The sequence below is a fragment of the Coregonus lavaretus genome (genome assembly GCF_964263955.1).
Source record: "Coregonus lavaretus genome assembly, chromosome: 4".
In the NCBI taxonomy this organism is placed as follows: domain Eukaryota; kingdom Metazoa; phylum Chordata; class Actinopteri; order Salmoniformes; family Salmonidae; genus Coregonus; species Coregonus lavaretus.
This window is the reverse complement of record NC_139991.1, coordinates 43895488-43913492: the sequence shown is the minus strand read 5'-3', so window position 1 is coordinate 43913492 and position 18005 is coordinate 43895488. Positions and strand designations below refer to the sequence as shown.

Here is an 18005-nt window from a genome sequence, read left to right as displayed (position 1 = left end):
TTATTAGGGTATTAGATATCACTGCATGAATCTGGAGATCTATATTTAACCATCTAATCTGATTAACCGTCTGCTTGTCTATTTATGATCTTAGGTCATCATAGCATTTTATATAACAGGGGGTTACTCATTTCTTATAGAAGGATTCAGTTGTTATCATTCTAATTAGTTAGGAGAGTGATTGGCAGTAGACAACAGTTTGGAGACAAATGAAGCAAAGTGAGATGATCTATGCAGCAATTATGTGAATGGATATTAAACAGGGACCTGTCTTGTGTCTTTATACCCAGGGGACAGGAGCTCAGGAGGCAGCAGGAACAAAGGGCAAGTGAGCAGGAGCTGCAGTGGATCAACTTGCTTCTCTCTGCCTTCTGCAACCCAGCATGTGAAATGGTGGATGAGAATACGGTGGCAGTCTGTGTCCAACAGACACCTGCTGAAGAGGAGGACAGGGTGCAGGGGGAAGCGGAGGGGAACATGGTGGTGGAAAGGTTGGGTGGGGACAGGGAGGTGGAGGGGGTGGGTGGGGACCCCTTTATGGACCAGGCAGGTACCCCTGAGATGTGAGAGGAGCAGGGTGGACAGATGTGTTGTGGAATTATGCCATTTCTCTTTTTTTTCAAATGTACCATTCTCATTCAAATAATGGGAATGGTACAGAGGTCTCGGGACTGCTTGAGTTGTAGGAGCAATGGAAGATGTATCTACACAAGGTGTAATTATGGGTCTCCAGTGGTAAAGGCTAGTACTATGTTGAATACATGCTAGTAAAGGCCTACAGTATTTATACTGAACAAAAATATAAACACAACATGCAACAATTTCAACGATTTTACTGAGTTTCAGCTCATATAAGGAAATCAGTCAATTGAAATAAATAAATTAGGCCCTAATCTATGGATTTCACATGACTGGGCAGGGGCGCAGCCATGGGTGGGCCTGGTAGGGCATAGGCCCACCCACTGGGGAGCCAGACCCAGTCAATCAGAATACGTTTTTCCCCACAAAAGGGCTTTATTACAGACAGAAATACTCCTCAGTTTCATCAGCTGTCCGGGTGGCTGATCTAAAACGATCCTGCAGGTGAAGAAGCCGGATGTGGAGGTCCTGAGCTGGCGTGTTTACATGTGGTCTGCGGTTGTGAGGCCGGTTGGACGTACAGCCACATTCTCTAAAATGACATTGGAGGTGGTTTATGGTAGAGAAATTAACATTCAATTCTCTGGCAACAGCTCTGGTGGACATTCCTGCAGTCAGTATGCCAATTGCATGCTCCCTCAAAACCTGAGACACCTGTGGCATTGTGTTGTGACAAAACTGCACGTTTTAGAGTGGCCTTTTATTGTCCCCAGCACAATGTGCACCTGAGTAATGATCATGCTGTTTGATCAGCATCTTGATATGCCACACCTGTCAGGTGGATGGATTATCTTGGCAAATGAGAAATGCTCACTAACAGGGATGTAAACACATTTGTGCACAACATTTGAGAGAAGTAAGCTTTTTGTGGGTATGGAACATTTCTGGGATCTTTTATTTCAGCTCATAAAACATGGGACCAAGACTTTACATGTTGCCTTTATATTTTAGTAAACTGTAGTAAACTGTTACTTTTTTATTAACATTTAGATTAAATTATGCTTTCTAAATTAATTAAACATCCCATCGCATTATATTTTATAATTTTCCTGTAGCTCTTGTGATGAGTAGGCATGTCACAGATGACGTGAGACGGGTAGCGCAGGGACATGCATGCGGCAGCGGATCGGCTCGCGATATTCTGTACATACCGCTTTGACGTAACCACGCGCCATACAGTCGGAAAGGCGGGAGACCGTTGCTTCCGCGTGTGTCAAGAAGTCAAGATGGACGAAAAGTTGATATTGTCCGTTTTTAATTTTCCTGAGCTGTATAATAAAACGTTGCCAGATTACCGCAATGGTGACACAAGATCACTTGCTTGGGGGAGAATCAGCGCATTGACAGCTCTTCCAGGTGAGCTATGGTAGCCTATTTCTACAAATCATCAAGTCACGTTGACACAAATGTTTTAGCTTGCTAGTTGTAAGCAAGCTGACTTGTTTGTCAAGTTTGTTTATATTATATGTTTTAAATCACGTGAGTAGCATATGAGTACGGTGAGTTAACAGCACCTCACTGCAAGAACCGCGTGAATCGTATTGTAGTCAATGGGGAGGCAGCGGCCGACGAAGTCGTGAGCGCAGCGCAGACGGCAGACACCGCCGCACAGGGAGGGACTTTTTTTTCCGTTCCCAACAGCGCGATGAGACACGAGTAACATTACTTGAGGCATCGTATTTTCCACGATTAATGACATTAGCTACCAATTAATCACTGATAGAAAAAATGTCGAAGTAGCCTGTGGACATTTTGATATCAAATGGAGAGCACTACAAATTAGTACCAACTCAATGGTAGATCCTTCTATTTAGTTTATAAGTAGGAACCCGATGAGGCTCCATCAATGGGATAGAAAGAGGTGTTCAATCACCTTTTAACGTTATCTGAATATTTTTTTCAATAAATAGTTATATTCATAGTACTTTAGAAATATTATTTCGTGTGGTCAAATATTCTGCATGTTTAGCTTGTTCGATATCAAATGCATAAAACAATATATTATTTTGAGTATGATGAATCTATATTGATTTATCCCTTTAGCTGAAGAGTGCAAAAGGAAATGGAAGAATCTGAGAGACCGATACTTCAAGGAAGTACGACAGGAGAAGAGGATTGAGGAGGAAGCAGGGGAGCTCACCCCCAGCCGATGGAAATACAGACAACTTCTGATCTTTCTTCAACCATTCATTAAACCCAGAAACAGCAATGTGGACCCTGCCAACCTGGAAAGCCCTGATACAATCAATAAAAGCACACAGAGTGAAATAGAACCTGTCAAAACACTCAACACAGCCCTGGAGAACGACATGGAAACCCCTAGCACCCAGGTTGGCACCATGTCACAGCTAGCTTTTGTGACCCAGCTGTCCCCAGGGCAACAAGGAACCCAGATGGCCCAGCTGTCTTTTCTGGCCAAGCTTCCACCAGGCACCCAGATATTCCCAGGGCCCCAGACATCTGCAGTGCTCCAGTCATCAACATACACAACCAGGAAGAGGCCTCAGACAAGACAACCTGCTTCACCATGTTCCTCAACCACTCCCTCTAAGCGCTCCGCTAAGAACAGGAGGCTGCTGGCCAAAGAGAAAGATCTCAGATCAGATTCCACGATCCCTAACCGGCAGTGTGACGAGGATGAGATGTTTCTCCTCAGCTTCGTTCCTGCTTTGAAGAGGCTTGCCCCACAAAAAAGATGTGAGACCAAAATGAAGATCCAACAGATTATGTATGAGGCCGAGTTTAGTATGGATCAACCAGTGACTGTCAATGACCCACCGGTGACAGTGTCCCTAGATCAGCCAGTGTCCAAAGAACTGCCAGAGCAAGAGACGTCGTAACTCATTAATTATTGTAGGTCGACAGGGGTTGTTCTCAGGAGGTTTAGATATTCTTTCTTTTGTCCGAAAGTATTTTTTCTAAAATATATATATTTTTAAATCTCTCTCCTAATGAACATGAAGAGGCAAGTTATTCATGTTCTGTTTTTGGAATATCGCATTTTTGGTGGTATCAGAGGTACAACAAATAACCAAATATATATTTTTTTACAGATGATCTAATTTTGCTGTTATGAATGCAAGTTGTTAACCCAATTGAAAATAAAATGGGCTGTTATTCTGTTTCTAATTTTGAACGTTAATTTGTCTGGCATTTAGTGGTCAAAGCCTGATGAGAAACACATTGACTACCCATATAAAGGTGGAATTAATGTTTAGGTAACGAGCTCTCTCAGTAGGTTATGAGGCAAACAGTCTTTATTACAGATGCTAATGCTATTCTAACCATCCATTGTTAATCTAATAATCCACTATATATATTTTACAATATGTATTTTAGAATAAATTAGTGAGAAAAAGTTGTAAAATAAACAAGACAACAAATGAAATAGAAATTAGAGGGAGAACACTAAAAAATAACTGCATCAGTTACTCATGCGTTTTATCATGACCGTCACCTTGCTAGTTGTGTCAGGTTAAAGAACTATATCCATTTGATACCTTTTGCATATTTTTTTCCCAAGCTCTTTACTATGTATGCTATAGAAGCATTTGCATTAGAATTCAGCATTTTCCAAATAAATAATAGTCTTACAAGTGGCAGACAATGACAGTATCATTCAATAAAAAATAACTCCTTTAAATTGTCTCAACTTTCATCCTTCAATTTTATAACCTTAAGAGAAGGTATCCACTTATTTTCTGAAACATAAGAAATAGTTAACAAAATAGCTCCTAGGGCAACTGAGGACATACTGGTATAGTATTTCATTAAAGAACTTAAACCCATACCAATACTGCTCTTCTGGACTATTCCCCTGCTGACACCACACATAAAAATGCACCACTATTGTTTATATGGCTTCATACTGGTAGTGGTACCCAAAAGGCAATTGTTGTGTCAATAATTTAAAAGTATCACCAATGATACGTCTTTTCCTGAATTGATATATCATATTTAGTTCAGAAACAGGACATACCACTTGTAATCTATATCCATACAAGCACAGAGGGTACATCTGGTAGCTTACATTTACCGATTTGCCATCTCTCTTTTAGTATCTGGTTCTATATTGCCAACCAGGTACACTTAAATGTCTATTGAAAACATAATAACCTTGATGGAAATGAGAGGCAGGGCCATTTTAAGATTACACCATTAGTTGTTCGAACAAAACTAATTTCAGACTTCTGTAGGATTCATAGTACAGGTGTAATCAAACAGTAGTTATCTCGATTACTAAAATTAAATAAATGGCTAATCAAGTCAAGAAGTCAATACTTAAATGCGGAAAATGACAAAAATCAAACAAGTATCTGGAAACAGAGTATTAAGAACTGTCCAACTTGAGCCTTGGTCCTGACCGCACAGACATTTATGCGATTAGCAGCCAAAACATGATCACCAGAGCCACAAATAGAAAGAGTCGAGACAGGAACTGTTCATCCATGTGTTGGGGGGTCCCAGGGGCAGCTGTGTGGGGGGGAACAAGTGGAGAGAGATTACTTTAACAGGTGAACAACTGCTTTTCAAGGTAGAGGGGGCCATTCACAATAATTTTGATCAAACATTGTTACAATACACAATGGGCAAACCTGCAGAACTAAAGTACCTGGGGGTGGTCTTCCATCATTGATGTTAAAAGCTGTAGCAAAAATGCCAAATGGAAAGGCACCAATGCCAAAAGACATCTGGAATCCTCCATCGCCAAAGCCGAAACCCTGAAATCCCTGTAATGGGAAAAAAGATAACCTTACAGTAACATTGCATTGACAGGGTTATAAAATGACTATGCAATATGTACAAAAAAACGTGATTTTAACATGTGTTTCGAGGGAGAGTTGATGCAATCGTTAGTGCCGTGTTGTTATTCTCAAGGGGTCATAGAGAGCCTTTCTCTCTTACTCCTCAGATAGAGCTTAATAGGTCCCAGTGGAAAAGGTAATTCTGCTAATGAATTAGGCTATGGGCAGGATTGCACTACAGCAACTACACAATCCCATGTAATAGTTTCATCATGAATGGGTAGTGCAATACAGCAGCCAACATTGCAAACAGGTGGTACACAGTATAACCAACTGGATTGAACTTCTCACATTCTTGCTAAATAATTACACAGTCTGAAAAGTGAGAGTATAGGCTTGGTGATGATAGAGCTGTTGTATTACACAGTACTTACACCACGATTTTCAGGCTCTGGCCTCTGTCCTTGTGGTCGAGGAGGCGTTCGCTCCCTATAACAATGAGAGATAAGTTGTTTACAGCAGTAGTTTGGGATGTAAAATTCAGAGTAGAGAACTGAGGATTGTATGGAAACTGTGCCCCTTGCTTTCATGTTTTGAGTGCATCAACCCACCTTGGGTCTTGTTGGCCCGTGCTTCCCCTGCCATATAGTGGGATGACTTTGTCTCGACTGATGCCTGCTTTGCACACTGGACATACTTGTCTGTTTGGTCTGGTCTCCAACCACTGCATAAACATGGGGGGGGCAATTCAGACATCCCTGGTTAAGATTGCATGATACATTCAGAGAAGCAGTCAAACATCCCTTGGGAAAGGGTCAGGTGACAGCTGATCATGACATTGGTTGTGTAAAATAAATGAGGTATCAACTGACTTACCTGATGTAAGCAGGGCCAACTAGATGCGCAAGGGGACAGGGAAGGTAAGGGATAGAATAATTAGATGACAGTCAAGTCATAGCATCTCATCATTCATCCTGAAATCTGAAGATTGCACTACGAAAATTAAAAATGGCATCAATAACATTTCCCCATATGCAACTAACATGACGTGAAATAACAAGACCACAGAGATACATTAAAATTACTATATTTAATTATGTGAACAAGACCCTCTCCCGAGTACAGGCAACCAGATAATAAGGATGAATGCCCCTCAATCAATCACAAATACAGAACACTGTCAAGACAAGAGGGTGCTTACCAAAAGAGATGCCCACACAGACTGATCACTGCATCCTTGGAGGTGTCCAGGCAGATGTTGCATTCAAATGTGCTGTCCTGATTGCCACCCTCCCCCGCTGTCGAGCTGCTGGAACCGGGGCTGGGGTTCTCAGTGGCAGTCGAGGCAGCGGCTGTTGGAGGGGCAGCGCTAGCCATTGTCTCACAGATCAGGATGTAGAGTGAGGTGATGTAACTAGCCGACCCCCTTGCCTGTAAATTAGCATGTGTAAATTAATCCAAACAGATGAGAATCAATATTTCCGAAGTCGAACTAGGTTACAATAGCTAAATGTTCAGAGAAATGTTGCTCAACAATGCTCCAACGGCGTTAGTAACATTACCACATAGACTGACGCAGCAGATAGATCCAGTGGCTAGCTAGTTCAGCAAAACATGTATGCTAATGCTAGCTAGCGAGAAGAATGTAGCAGTAGCTATTAGTTTAGCTAACGTTACATAGCTAGCTATATCAACACCAAAAGACAATTGACTACCTCCTTGCTTTCATCAAACAAATCCTCGGTGTCGTGGGTAGAGTTATTTAGCTAGCTATGTAGAAAGCCACCTATTCACCCAAGTTGCCAAGTTAAATTCCACTTTTAGTTTCAGATGATTGCGTCACTGTATTATTCGGAAGTTGTGTGGTGATGATTAGGGATACACAGATTGGTTGCCCTAGTCTCAGGTCGTCACGAGTTCTTATTATTCTTCTTCTTCTTCTGTGGATTTTATATGGCGGTTGTCAACCAACTTTAAGGTGCATTACCGCCACCAACTGGAGTGTGGATCAGAGACGGTGAAGGTCTCAATCCGACCCAATAATCTCGTCTCCCTAAGGAAACGAAATACTTAATTAAATACTACACCCCCTGCCCCCACCTTTTCCTGGATCTTATACAGGTGTCGTCCCTTACTCTCCCTGTTCCACAACTCTTGCCACTTATTTTTAACCACTGTTCTTATTAATCCCTTGGTTTCTGCTTTACTGATTGACAATTCCATCTCAATATTAGGATGTTTAAAAGCCTGCTTGGCAATAATATCCACTTCCTTGTTCCCCTCAACTCACACATGAGCTGGTACCAAGAGGAACATCACAAATACCCCCATCTGTTTCACCCTATACAAACACTGCAAAACTTCATACAATACATCCTGTCTGCTCTGAGACACACATGAATTTAAGCTCATCATTGCTGCACTGGAGTCAGAGCAGATGACTACCCTGTCTGGCCTTACCTCCTCCACCCACTCTGCAGCCAATAGTATGGCCGTCACTGCCACCTTAAACTCAGGAACACTAAAAGCTGGTCCTGTCCTCCCTGTTTTAGGGTCCTTAGATCCATCTGTGAATATATTCAAGAAAGCATAGTATTGTGTTCTTAAATGTTCACTTACAACTGAATCTACTCCTTCCTCAACATTTCTTACCCTCTCAAGCAATCCCAGTTCTATCACTGGTTGAGGGAGAAACCAAGGTGGGATAGCAGGAAGAACCACAGAGGGGCTAAACTCCCTCCAAAACAACCCCTTCTCTCTCGCCATGCAATTGCCTATCCACCCAAAGCTTGTATTCAGATTTTGTTCATGTTTCCAGCACTCTAGGAACACCTTTTTTTGTAGAATGTGAACCTTATGTCCTTGTAGATTTACCCAATATGTCATGGCTAGCTGTTGTCTTCTTAACTTTAATGGCATCTCTCCCAACTCTACCTGTATCACTGCTACTGGGGAGGTCCTGAGTGCTCCACAACATATTCTTAGGACTTGGGCCTCGATAACATCCAGTTTTTTAAAAAGACGTCTGAGCTGCTGATCCATATGCTATACTTCCATAATCCATTGATGACCTTAACAGCGCTATACAGTGCCTTGCAAAAGTATTCATCCCCCTTGGCGTTTTTCCTATTTTGTTGCATTACAACCTGTAATTTAAATTGATTTTTAATTCGATTTCATGTAATGGACATACACAAAATAGTCCAAATTGGTGAAGTGAAATGAAAAAAATTACTTGTTTCAAAAAATTCAAAAAAATAAATAACGGAAAAGTGATGCGTGCATATGTATTCACCCCCTTCGCTATGAAGCCCCTAAATAAGATCTGGTGCAACCAATTACCTTCAGAAGTCACATAATTAGTTAAATAAAGTGTCACATGATCTGTCACATGATCTCAGTATATATACACCTGTTCTGAAAGGCCCCAGAGTCTGCAACACCACTAAGCAAGGGGCACCACCAAGCAAGCGGCACCATGAAGACCAAGGAGCTCTCCAAACAGGTCAGGGACAAAGTTGTGGAGAAGTACAGATCAGGGTTGGGTTATAAAAAAATATCAGAAGCTTTGAACATCCCACGGAGCACCATTAAATCTATTATTAAAAAATGGAAATAATATGGCACCACAACAAACCTGCCAAGAGAGGGCTGCCCACCAAAACTCACGGACCAGGCAAGGAGGGCATTAATCAGAGAAGCAACAAAGACACCAAAGATAACCCTGTAGGAGCTGCAAAGCTTCACAGCGGAGATTGGAGTATCTGTCCATAGGACCACTTTAAGCAGTACACTCCACAGAGCTGGGCTTTACGGAAGAGTGGCCAGAAAAAAGCCATTGCTTAAAGAAAAAAATAAGCCAACACGTTTGGTGTTCACCAAAAGGCATGTGGGAGACTCCACAAACATATGGAAGAAGGTACTCTGGTCAGATGAGACAAAAATTGAGCTTTTTGGCCATCAAGGAAAACGCTATGTCTGGCGCAAACCCAACACCTCTCATCACCCCGAGAACACCATCCATGCATGGTGGTGGCAGCATCATGCTGTGGGGATGTTTTTCATCGGCAGGGACTGGGAAACTGGTCAGAATTGAAGGAATGATGGATGGCGCTAAATACAGGGAAATTCTTGAGGGAAACCTGTTTCAGTCTTCCAGAGATTTGAGACTGGGACGGAGGTTCACCTTCCAGCAGGACAATGACCCTAAGCATACTGCTAAAGCAACACTTGAGTGGTTTAAGGGGAAACATTTAAATGTCTTGGAATGGCCTAGTCAAAGCCCAGACCTCAATCCAATTGAGAATCTGTGGTATGACTTAAATATTGCTGTACACCAGCGGAACCCATCCAACTTGAAGGAGCTGGAGCAGTTTTGCCTTGAAGAATGGGCAAACATCCCAGTGGCTAGATGTACCAAGCTTATAGAGACATACCCCAAGAGACTTGCAGCTGTAATTGTTGCAAAAGGTGGCTCTACAAAGTATTGACTTTGGGGGGGTGAATAGTTATGCACGCTCAAGTTTTCTGTTTTTTTGTCATATTTCTTGTTTGTTTCACAAAAAATATATATTTTCCATTTTCAAAGTGGTAGGCATGTTGTGTAAATCAAATGATACAAACCCCCCAAAAATCCATTTTAATTCCAGGTTATAAGGCAACAAAATAGGAAAAATGGCAAGGGGGTGAATACTTTCGTAAGCCACTGTATATATCAATTTCAACGCCATTCTCTCTGCCCCCACTCCATTCCTGACAAGCAACACATCACATTCAATATTTCCTTTCATTTGACAACTACTCTGTTAATATGCTCCAAACCAGACCCCCAGGAGTGTCAAACCAGACCCCCAGGAACCTAAATCCTCCCACCCTCTCCAGATTCCTTCCATACAACTTCAATTATATTTCCTCCCCAACCTTCCTTCTAGAAAAAAACACAGTCTGTGTTTTCTCAACTGAAAACTTGAAGCCCCACCTGAGGGACCACTGCTCTACTTCACTAATCGCTTCTTGAACTCTTCTGGCTGTATGGGTAATATTTCTCCCTTTTTTCCACAGCACTCCATCATCCGCAAACAATGGCCTCCCAATATCAGGTCTCACCTGAGAGAATACATCATCAATCATAATGGAGAACAACAAAGGACTAATGACACTTCCCTGGGGGGTACCATTATCCACCTCATAGCTTTATGACATGGAGCTCCCCACCTTCCCTTGTATTGATTGCCCAAAAGAAAATCCTTTATCCAGTTAAAAACCTTTCCTCCAACCCCCATGTTATCCAACTTGATAAGTAGACCTTCCTTCCTTCCACATCATATCATAAACCTTCTCTACATCAAAGAAAACAGCTACCACCACCTCCTTATTTGCCTGTGCCTTCCGTATGACTGACTCAAGGCACAGTACAGGATCCATCGTTCCCCTGCCTTTCCTGAACCCACTTTGATCTGGTGACATTAGTCCTCTACTCTCCAGAAAGTAAGTCAGCCTTTCCGTTATCATCCTTTCCATAAATTTACATACGTGAGATGTCAACGCTATCGGCCTATAGCTTGAAGTACTAGTAGGGTCTTTCCCAGGTTTCCGTATTGGCACCACTACCGCCTTCTTCCAGTTTCCCTTCCTGCCACACCTTATTGTAAAGGCCCAATACTTTCCCCATTGCAGTGTCACTGAGATGAGCCATCATGATGTAACACATCTCATCCTTCCCAGGAGATGTTACCGCAGATTTATCTAATGCTCTCTTCATCTCAGCCAAGGTAAAAGGGGCATTCAATGCACTCCCCACCATTTCTCTTTAATCCTGGACCTCCGGATGTTTTCCTCTGACCCTCTCTCTCCCATGCTACCCCTCTTCTGTCAGATTATTTGAGCTGTGCACCTTCACAAATGCCTGGGCTAACATCTCTGGAACTTGTCTGTCGGCCCTGCATTAAAGAACATAATTGGTTAAAGAAAATGTTCATTTAAGGACCAAAGGATTGACAGTCGTCCCATATAGGTTGCAAAATAGTTTGGAAGAGATTTTTGACGTACCGATTCCATGGCATAGTGTTTATGAACTGATACGCAAAACGACGCCGGATTCAAAACTTACAATTTTTCAATTTACATTATTATACAAAATTCTTGCTACCAATAGAATGGTATTTATATGGGGGATACAATCTTACCAGCTCTGCAGATTGTGCTGCGAAGAGACAGGATCATTAGATCATTTGTTTTGGTACTGTCCATTTGTAGCTTGTTTTTGGACACAGGTCCAGGAATGGCTAAAGGATTGCAATATTTACCTGGAGCTAACCCTGTAGATAGCACTACTGGGTGATCTGAAAAGTCATAGTCAATCGATCAATAATATAATAATACTTTTAGCAAAATAAAATATTTTCAATTTACAATCTGTAGAAACAATGAGAATAGAAGGGTTCAGAACTTTTGTAAAACATCACAGTACAGTTGAAAAATATATGGCAAATAGAAATCCAATATGGATGGTGTAAAGAGATAGATGGGAGGTGTTGAATGGAGTTGAAGGATGGGACTAATAACTACTAACAACAACTAATAACAACAAGATAACTAAAGTAAAGCATACTGTGTCCATAATAAGTATATACAGTTGAAGTCGGAAGTTTACATACACTTAGGTTGGAGTCATTAAAACTTGTTTTTCAACCACTCCACAAATTTCTTTTTAACAAATTATAGTTTTGGCAAGTCGGTTAGGACATCTACTTTGTGCATGACACAAGTAATTTTTCCAACAATTGTTTACAGACAGATTATTTCACTTATAATTCACTGTATCACAATTCCAGTGCGTCAGAAGTTTACATACACTAAATTGACTGTGCCTTTAAACAGCTTGGAAAATACCAGAAAATGATGTCATGGCTTTAGAAGCTTCTGATAGGCTAATTGACATCATTTGAGTCAATTGGAGGTGTATCTGTGGATGTATTTCAAGGCCTACCTTCAAACTCAGTGCCTCTTTGCTTGACATCATGGGAAAATCAAAAGAAATCAGCCAAGACCTCAGAATATTTGGGGAGCAATTTCCAAACGCCTGAAGGTACCACGTTCATCTGTACAAACAATAGTACGCAAGTATAAACACCATGGGACCACGCAGCCGTCGTACCGCTCAGGAAGGAGACGCGTTCTGTCTCCTAGAGATGAACGTACTTTGGTGCGAAAAGTGCAAATCAATCCCAGAACAACAGCAAAGGACCTTGTGAAGATGCTGGAGGAAACCGGTACAAAAGTATCTATATCCACAGTAAAACGAGTCCTATATCGACATAACCTGAAAGGCCGCTCAGCAAGGAAGAAGCCACTGCTCCAAAACCGCCATAAAAAAGCCAGACCTTTTGGAGAAATGTCCTCTGCTCTGATGAAACAAAAATAGAACTGTTTAGCCATTATGACCATCGTTATGTTTGGAGGAAAAAGGGTGATGCTTGCAAGCCGAAGAACACCATCCCAACCATGAAGCACGGGGGAGGCAGCATCATGCTGTGGGGGTGCTTTGCTGCAGGAGGGACTGGTGCACTTCACAAAATAGATGGCATCATGAGGAAGGAAAATTATGTGGATAGATTGAAGCAACATCTCAAGACATCAGTCAGGAAGTTAAAGCTTGGTCGCAAATGGGTCTTCCAAATGGACAATGACCCCAAGCATACTTCCAAAGTTGTGACAAAATGGCTTAAGGACAACAAAGTCAAGGTATTGGAGTGGCCATCACAAAGCCCTGACCTCAATCCTATAGAAAATTTGTGGGCAGAACTGAAAAAGCGTGTGCGAGCAAGGAGGCCTACAAACCTGACTCAGTTACACCAGCTCTGTCAGGAGGAACGGGCCAAAATTTACCCAATTTATTGTGGGAAGCTTGTGGAAGGCTACCCGAAATGTTTGACCCAAATTAAACAATTTAAAGGCAATGCTACCAAATACTAATTGAGTGTATGTAAACTTCTGACCCACTGGGAATGTGATGAAAGAAATAAAAGTTGAAATAAATCATTCTCTCTACTATTATTCTGGCATTTCACATTCTTAAAATAAAGTGGTGATCCTAACTGACCTAAGACAGGGAATTTTTACTAGGATTAAATGTCAGGAATTGTGAAAAACTGAGTTTAAATGTATTTGGCTAAGGTGTATGTAAACTTCCGACATCAACTGTAGGTTATAGGTTGAGAGCTTTTGTGAAAGAGCATAGTTATAAAGATATGGCATATCGAAGCAAACTGGATGGACATCATGAAAATGATCGGAGTGTCACGATCGTCTATAAAGGGAGCAGACCAATACGCAGCGCGTTGAGTGAACATGATGACTTTAATAAAGAAAGCACGTAACTACAAAACCAAAGACGATAGTGAAGTCCAACAGTGACAAAATACTGAACCTGGAACAAAAACCCACAAACCCCACAGGAAAACATACAGAAATAAATATGGCTCCCAATCAGAGATAACGAGCCGACAGCTGACACTCGTTACCTCCGATTGGGAGTCACTGACCAAACACGGAAACAAAACCAAAACCAAACACAACAAATGAACACACCCTATACCCAACACACCCAAATGAATACACCCTGGCTCAAACAACACAGTCCCGGAGCCAGAGCGTGACAGTACCCCCCCCTAAAGGCGCGGACTGCGACCGCGCCTCAATACGGGCTAAACAAGGGAGGGCTGGGCGGGCATACCTCTTCGGCGGTGGTTCTGGCTCTGGTCGTGGTCCCCACCCCACCATAGTCACTACCCGCTTTCGTAGCCTCCTCCAACTGACCCCCACCGGATTAAGGGGCAGCACCGGACTAAGAGGCAGCACCGGACTAAGGGGCAGCACCGGACTAAGGGGCAGCACCGGACTAAGGGGCAGCACCAGACTAAGGGGCAGCACCGGACTAAGGGGCAGTACCGGACTAAGGGGCAGCACCAGGATAAGGGGCAGCACCGGACTCAATGGCGGATCCTGGCTGGCTGGCTCTGGCGGATCCTGGCTGGACGGCTCATGGCTGGCTGAAGGATCTGGCTGCTCATGGCTGGCTGACGGATCTGGCTGCTCATGGCTGGCTGACGGATCTGGCTGCTCATGGCTGGCCGACGGATCTGGCTGCTCATGGCTGGCCGACGGATCTGGCTGCTCATGGCTGGCTGAAGGATCTGGCTGCTCATGGCTGGCTGACGGATCTGGCTGCTCATGGCTGGCTGACGGATCTGGCTGATCCTGTCTGGCCGAAGGCTCTGGCTGATCCTGTCTGGCGGAAGGCTCTGGCTGATCCTGTCTGGCGGAAGGCTCTGGCCGATCCTGTCTGGCGGAAGGCTCTGGCTGATCCTGTCTGGCGGAAGGCTCTGGCTGATCCTGTCTGGCGGAAGGCTCTAGCGGCTCCTGTCTGGCGGAAGGCTTTAGCGGCTCCGGTCTGGCGGACGGCTCTGAAGGCTCATGGCAGACGGGCGGCTTATGCAGCGCTTGGCAGACGGACAGTTCAGACGGCGTTGGGCAGACAGGCAGTTCAGGCGCCGTTGGGCAGACGGGCAGTTCAAGCGCCGTTGGGCAGACGGGCAGTTCAGGCGCCGTTGGGCAGACGGGCAGTTCAGGCGCCGTTGGGCAGACGGCCGACTCTGGCCGGCCGAGACGCACTATAGGCCTGGTGCGTGGTGCCGGAACTGGTGGTCCCGGGCTGAGGACACGCATCTCAGGGCTAGTGCGGGGAGTAGCAACAGGGCATGCTGGACCCTGGGGACGCACATAAGGCCTAGTGCGTGGTGCCGGAACTGGTGGTCCCGGGCTGAGGACACGCATCTCAGGGCTAGTGCGGGGAGCAGGAACAGGCCGGGCTGGGCTGGCGACGCACACCGTAGACTTGGTGCGGGTGGCAGGAACAGGCCGGACCGGGCTGGCGACGCGCACCGTAGGTTTGGTGCGAGTGGCAGGAACAGGCCGGGTCGGGCTGGCGACGCACACCGTAGGCTTGGTGCGGGTGGCAGGAACAGGCCGGACCGGGCTGGCGACGCGCACCGTAGGTTTGGTGCGAGTGGCAGGAACAGGCCGGGTCGGGCTGGCGACGCACACCGTAGACTTGGTGCGGGTGGCAGGAACAGGCCGGACCGGGCTGGCGACGCGCACCGTAGGTTTGGTGCGAGTGGCAGGAACAGGCCGGGTCGGGCTGGCGACGCACACCGTAGACTTGGTGCGGGTGGCAGGAACAGGCCGGACCGGGCTGGCGACGCGCACCGTAGGTTTGGTGCGAGTGGCAGGAACAGGCCGGGTCGGGCTGGCGACGCACACCGTAGACTTGATGCGTGGAGTAGGAACAGGCCGGGCTGGGCTGGCGACGTACACCGTAGGCTTAGTACGTGGAGCAGGAACCGGCCGGGCTGTACTGGCGACGCACACCGTGGGCTTGATGCGTGGAGTAGGAACAGGCCGGTCCGTACTGGGAACACACACCACTGGCTTTAACTGGGGATCAGGAACGGGCCGGACCGGACTGGTAACACACATCAGTCTCTCACGCCGTGCCGCAACAACTTCCCTTCCTCTACTCGCCAATGGCTCCCGTAATCCGATAGCCTTCTCTCCACGTCTCTCTGTGGCAGCCTCCTGCTGCCCAGCCGCCCAAGCCATGTGCCCCCCCCAAAAAACTTTTTGGGGTTGCCTCTCGTCCCTCCGACGATGGCCCTGCCGACGCCGTTGTTCCTCTCTCCGTCGCCTCTCCACTGTCTCGCTCCATGGACGGCGATCCATCCCCTCCAGGATTTCCTCCCAAGTCCAGGACCCTTTTCCGTCCAAAATCTCCTCCCATGTCCAGACCTTTGGAGCTGGGTCCTGTTGCCGCTTGACACGCTGCTTGGTCCTCTTATGGTGGGTTTTTCTGTCACGATCGTCTATAAAGGGAGCAGACCAATACGCAGCGCGTTGAGTGAACATGATGACTTTAATAAAGAAAGCACGTAACTACAAAACCAAAGACGATAGTGAAGTCCAACAGTGACAAAATACTGAACCTGGAACAAAAACCCACAAACCCCACAGGAAAACATACAGAAATAAATATGGCTCCCAATCAGAGATAACGAGCCGACAGCTGACACTCGTTACCTCCGATTGGGAGTCACTGACCAAACACGGAAACAAAACCAAAACCAAACACAACAAATGAACACACCCTATACCCAACACACCCAAATGAATACACCCTGGCTCAAACAACACAGTCCCGGAGCCAGAGCGTGACACGGAGAGGTTGAGGGTAGAGGAAGTTCAGGAGTAAAAACAAACAAAATAGAATTATTGTAAAATTCCCTGTGTCCATAAAATGTATATAGTATGTATAAGCTGGAAGTAGAGGCCTAAGCATTGTTGTTCATTAGTTTACTCCAATTAGGGAAGGGGTGGTGGGGTTGGAAAGTAATTAAGGGAAATATATTTTACAAAAGGATATGTATATATATATATATATGTATTTGTATGTACAGTGGGGAGAACAAATATTTGATACTTTCCTACTTACAAAGCATGTAGAGGTCTGTCATTTTTATCATAGGTACACTTCAACTGTGAGAGATGGAATGTAAAACAAAAATCCAGAAAATCACATTGTATGATTTTTAAGTAATTAATTTGCATTTTATTGCGTGACATAAGTATTTGATCACCTACCAACCAGTAAGAATTCCGGCTCTCACAGACCTGTTAGTTTTTCTTTAAGAAGCCCTCCTGTTCTCCACTCATTACCTGTATTAACTGCAACTGTTTGAACTCATTACCTGTATAAAAGACACCTGTCCACACACTCAATCAAACAGACTCCAACCTCTCCACAATGGCCAAGACCAGAGAGCTGTGTAAGGACATCAGGGATAAAATTGTAGACCTGCACAAGGCTGGGATGGGATACAGGACAATGGGCAAGCAGCTTGGTGAGAAGACAACAACTGTTGGCGCAATTATTAGAAAATTGAAGAAGTTCAAGATGACGGTCAATCACCCTCGGTCTGGGGCTCCATGCAAGATCTCACCTCGTGGGGCATCAATGATCATGAGGAAGGTGAGGGATCAGCCCAGAACTACACGGCAGGACCTGGTCAATGACCTGAAGAGAGCTGGGACCACAGTCTCAAAGAAAACCATTAGTAACACACTACGCCGTCATGGATTAAAATCCTGCAGCGCACGCAAGGTCCCCCTGCTCAAGCCAGCGCATGTCCAGGCCCGTCTGAAGTTTTCCAATGACCATCTGGATGATCCAGAGGAGGAATGGGAGAAGGTCATGTGGTCTGATGAGACAAAAGAGAGCTTTTTGGTCTAAACTCCACTCGCCGTGTTTGGAGGAAGAAGAAGGATGAGTACAACCCCAAGAACACCATCCCAACCGTGAAGCATGTAGGTGGAAACATCATTCTTTGGGGATGCTTTTCTGCAAAGGGGACAGGACGACTGCACCGTATTGAGGGGAGGATGGATGGGGCCATGTATCGCGAGATCTTGGCCAACAACCTCCTTCCCTCAGTAAGAGCATTGAAGATGGGTCGTGGCTGGGTCTTCCAGCATGACAACGACCCGAAACACACAGTCAGGGCAACTAAG

The 18005-nt window shown here is 44.8% G+C and overlaps 2 protein-coding genes across 2 annotated transcripts; one reads left to right on the top strand and one right to left on the bottom strand.

The window, feature by feature from the left end:
* Nucleotides 1–1284: 1284 nt before the first annotated feature.
* On the top strand, nt 1285–3479 carry LOC311127434 (uncharacterized protein; the record flags this gene model as incomplete). Its single annotated transcript, XM_084159276.1, has 2 exons — nt 1285–1995; nt 2671–3479. Exons 1-2 carry the CDS (start codon nt 1749–1751, stop codon nt 3477–3479), a joined length of 1056 nt encoding a protein of 351 aa, XP_084015402.1. The 5' UTR covers nt 1285–1748.
* A 399-nt stretch (nt 3480–3878) lies between these two features.
* rnf185 (ring finger protein 185) lies at nt 3879–7256 on the bottom strand. Its single transcript, XM_084158967.1, has 7 exons — nt 7100–7256; nt 6586–6815; nt 6261–6279; nt 5996–6108; nt 5819–5873; nt 5252–5369; nt 3879–5112 (listed from the first exon to the last, which is right to left on the bottom strand). Exons 2-7 carry the CDS (start codon nt 6759–6761, stop codon nt 5015–5017), a joined length of 579 nt encoding a protein of 192 aa, XP_084015093.1. The 5' UTR covers nt 6762–6815; nt 7100–7256; the 3' UTR covers nt 3879–5014.
* Between the last annotated feature and the right edge of the window lie 10749 nt (nt 7257–18005).

What these genes read in the sequence shown, in the direction of transcription:
- rnf185 (XM_084158967.1), bottom strand. Translation starts at nt 6,761, where the DNA reads ATGGCTAGCGCTGCCCCTCCAACAGCCGCTGCCTCGACTGCCACTGAG. An exon ending in CAGAGCCTGAAAATCGTGGT is followed by an intron (nt 5,370 to 5,818) that starts GTAAGTACTGTG and finishes TTCCCATTACAG; the next exon opens with GGATTTCAGGGTTTCGGCTT. An exon ending in TGATGGAAGACCACCCCCAG is followed by an intron (nt 5,113 to 5,251) that starts GTACTTTAGTTC and finishes CCCCCCACACAG; the next exon opens with CTGCCCCTGGGACCCCCCAA.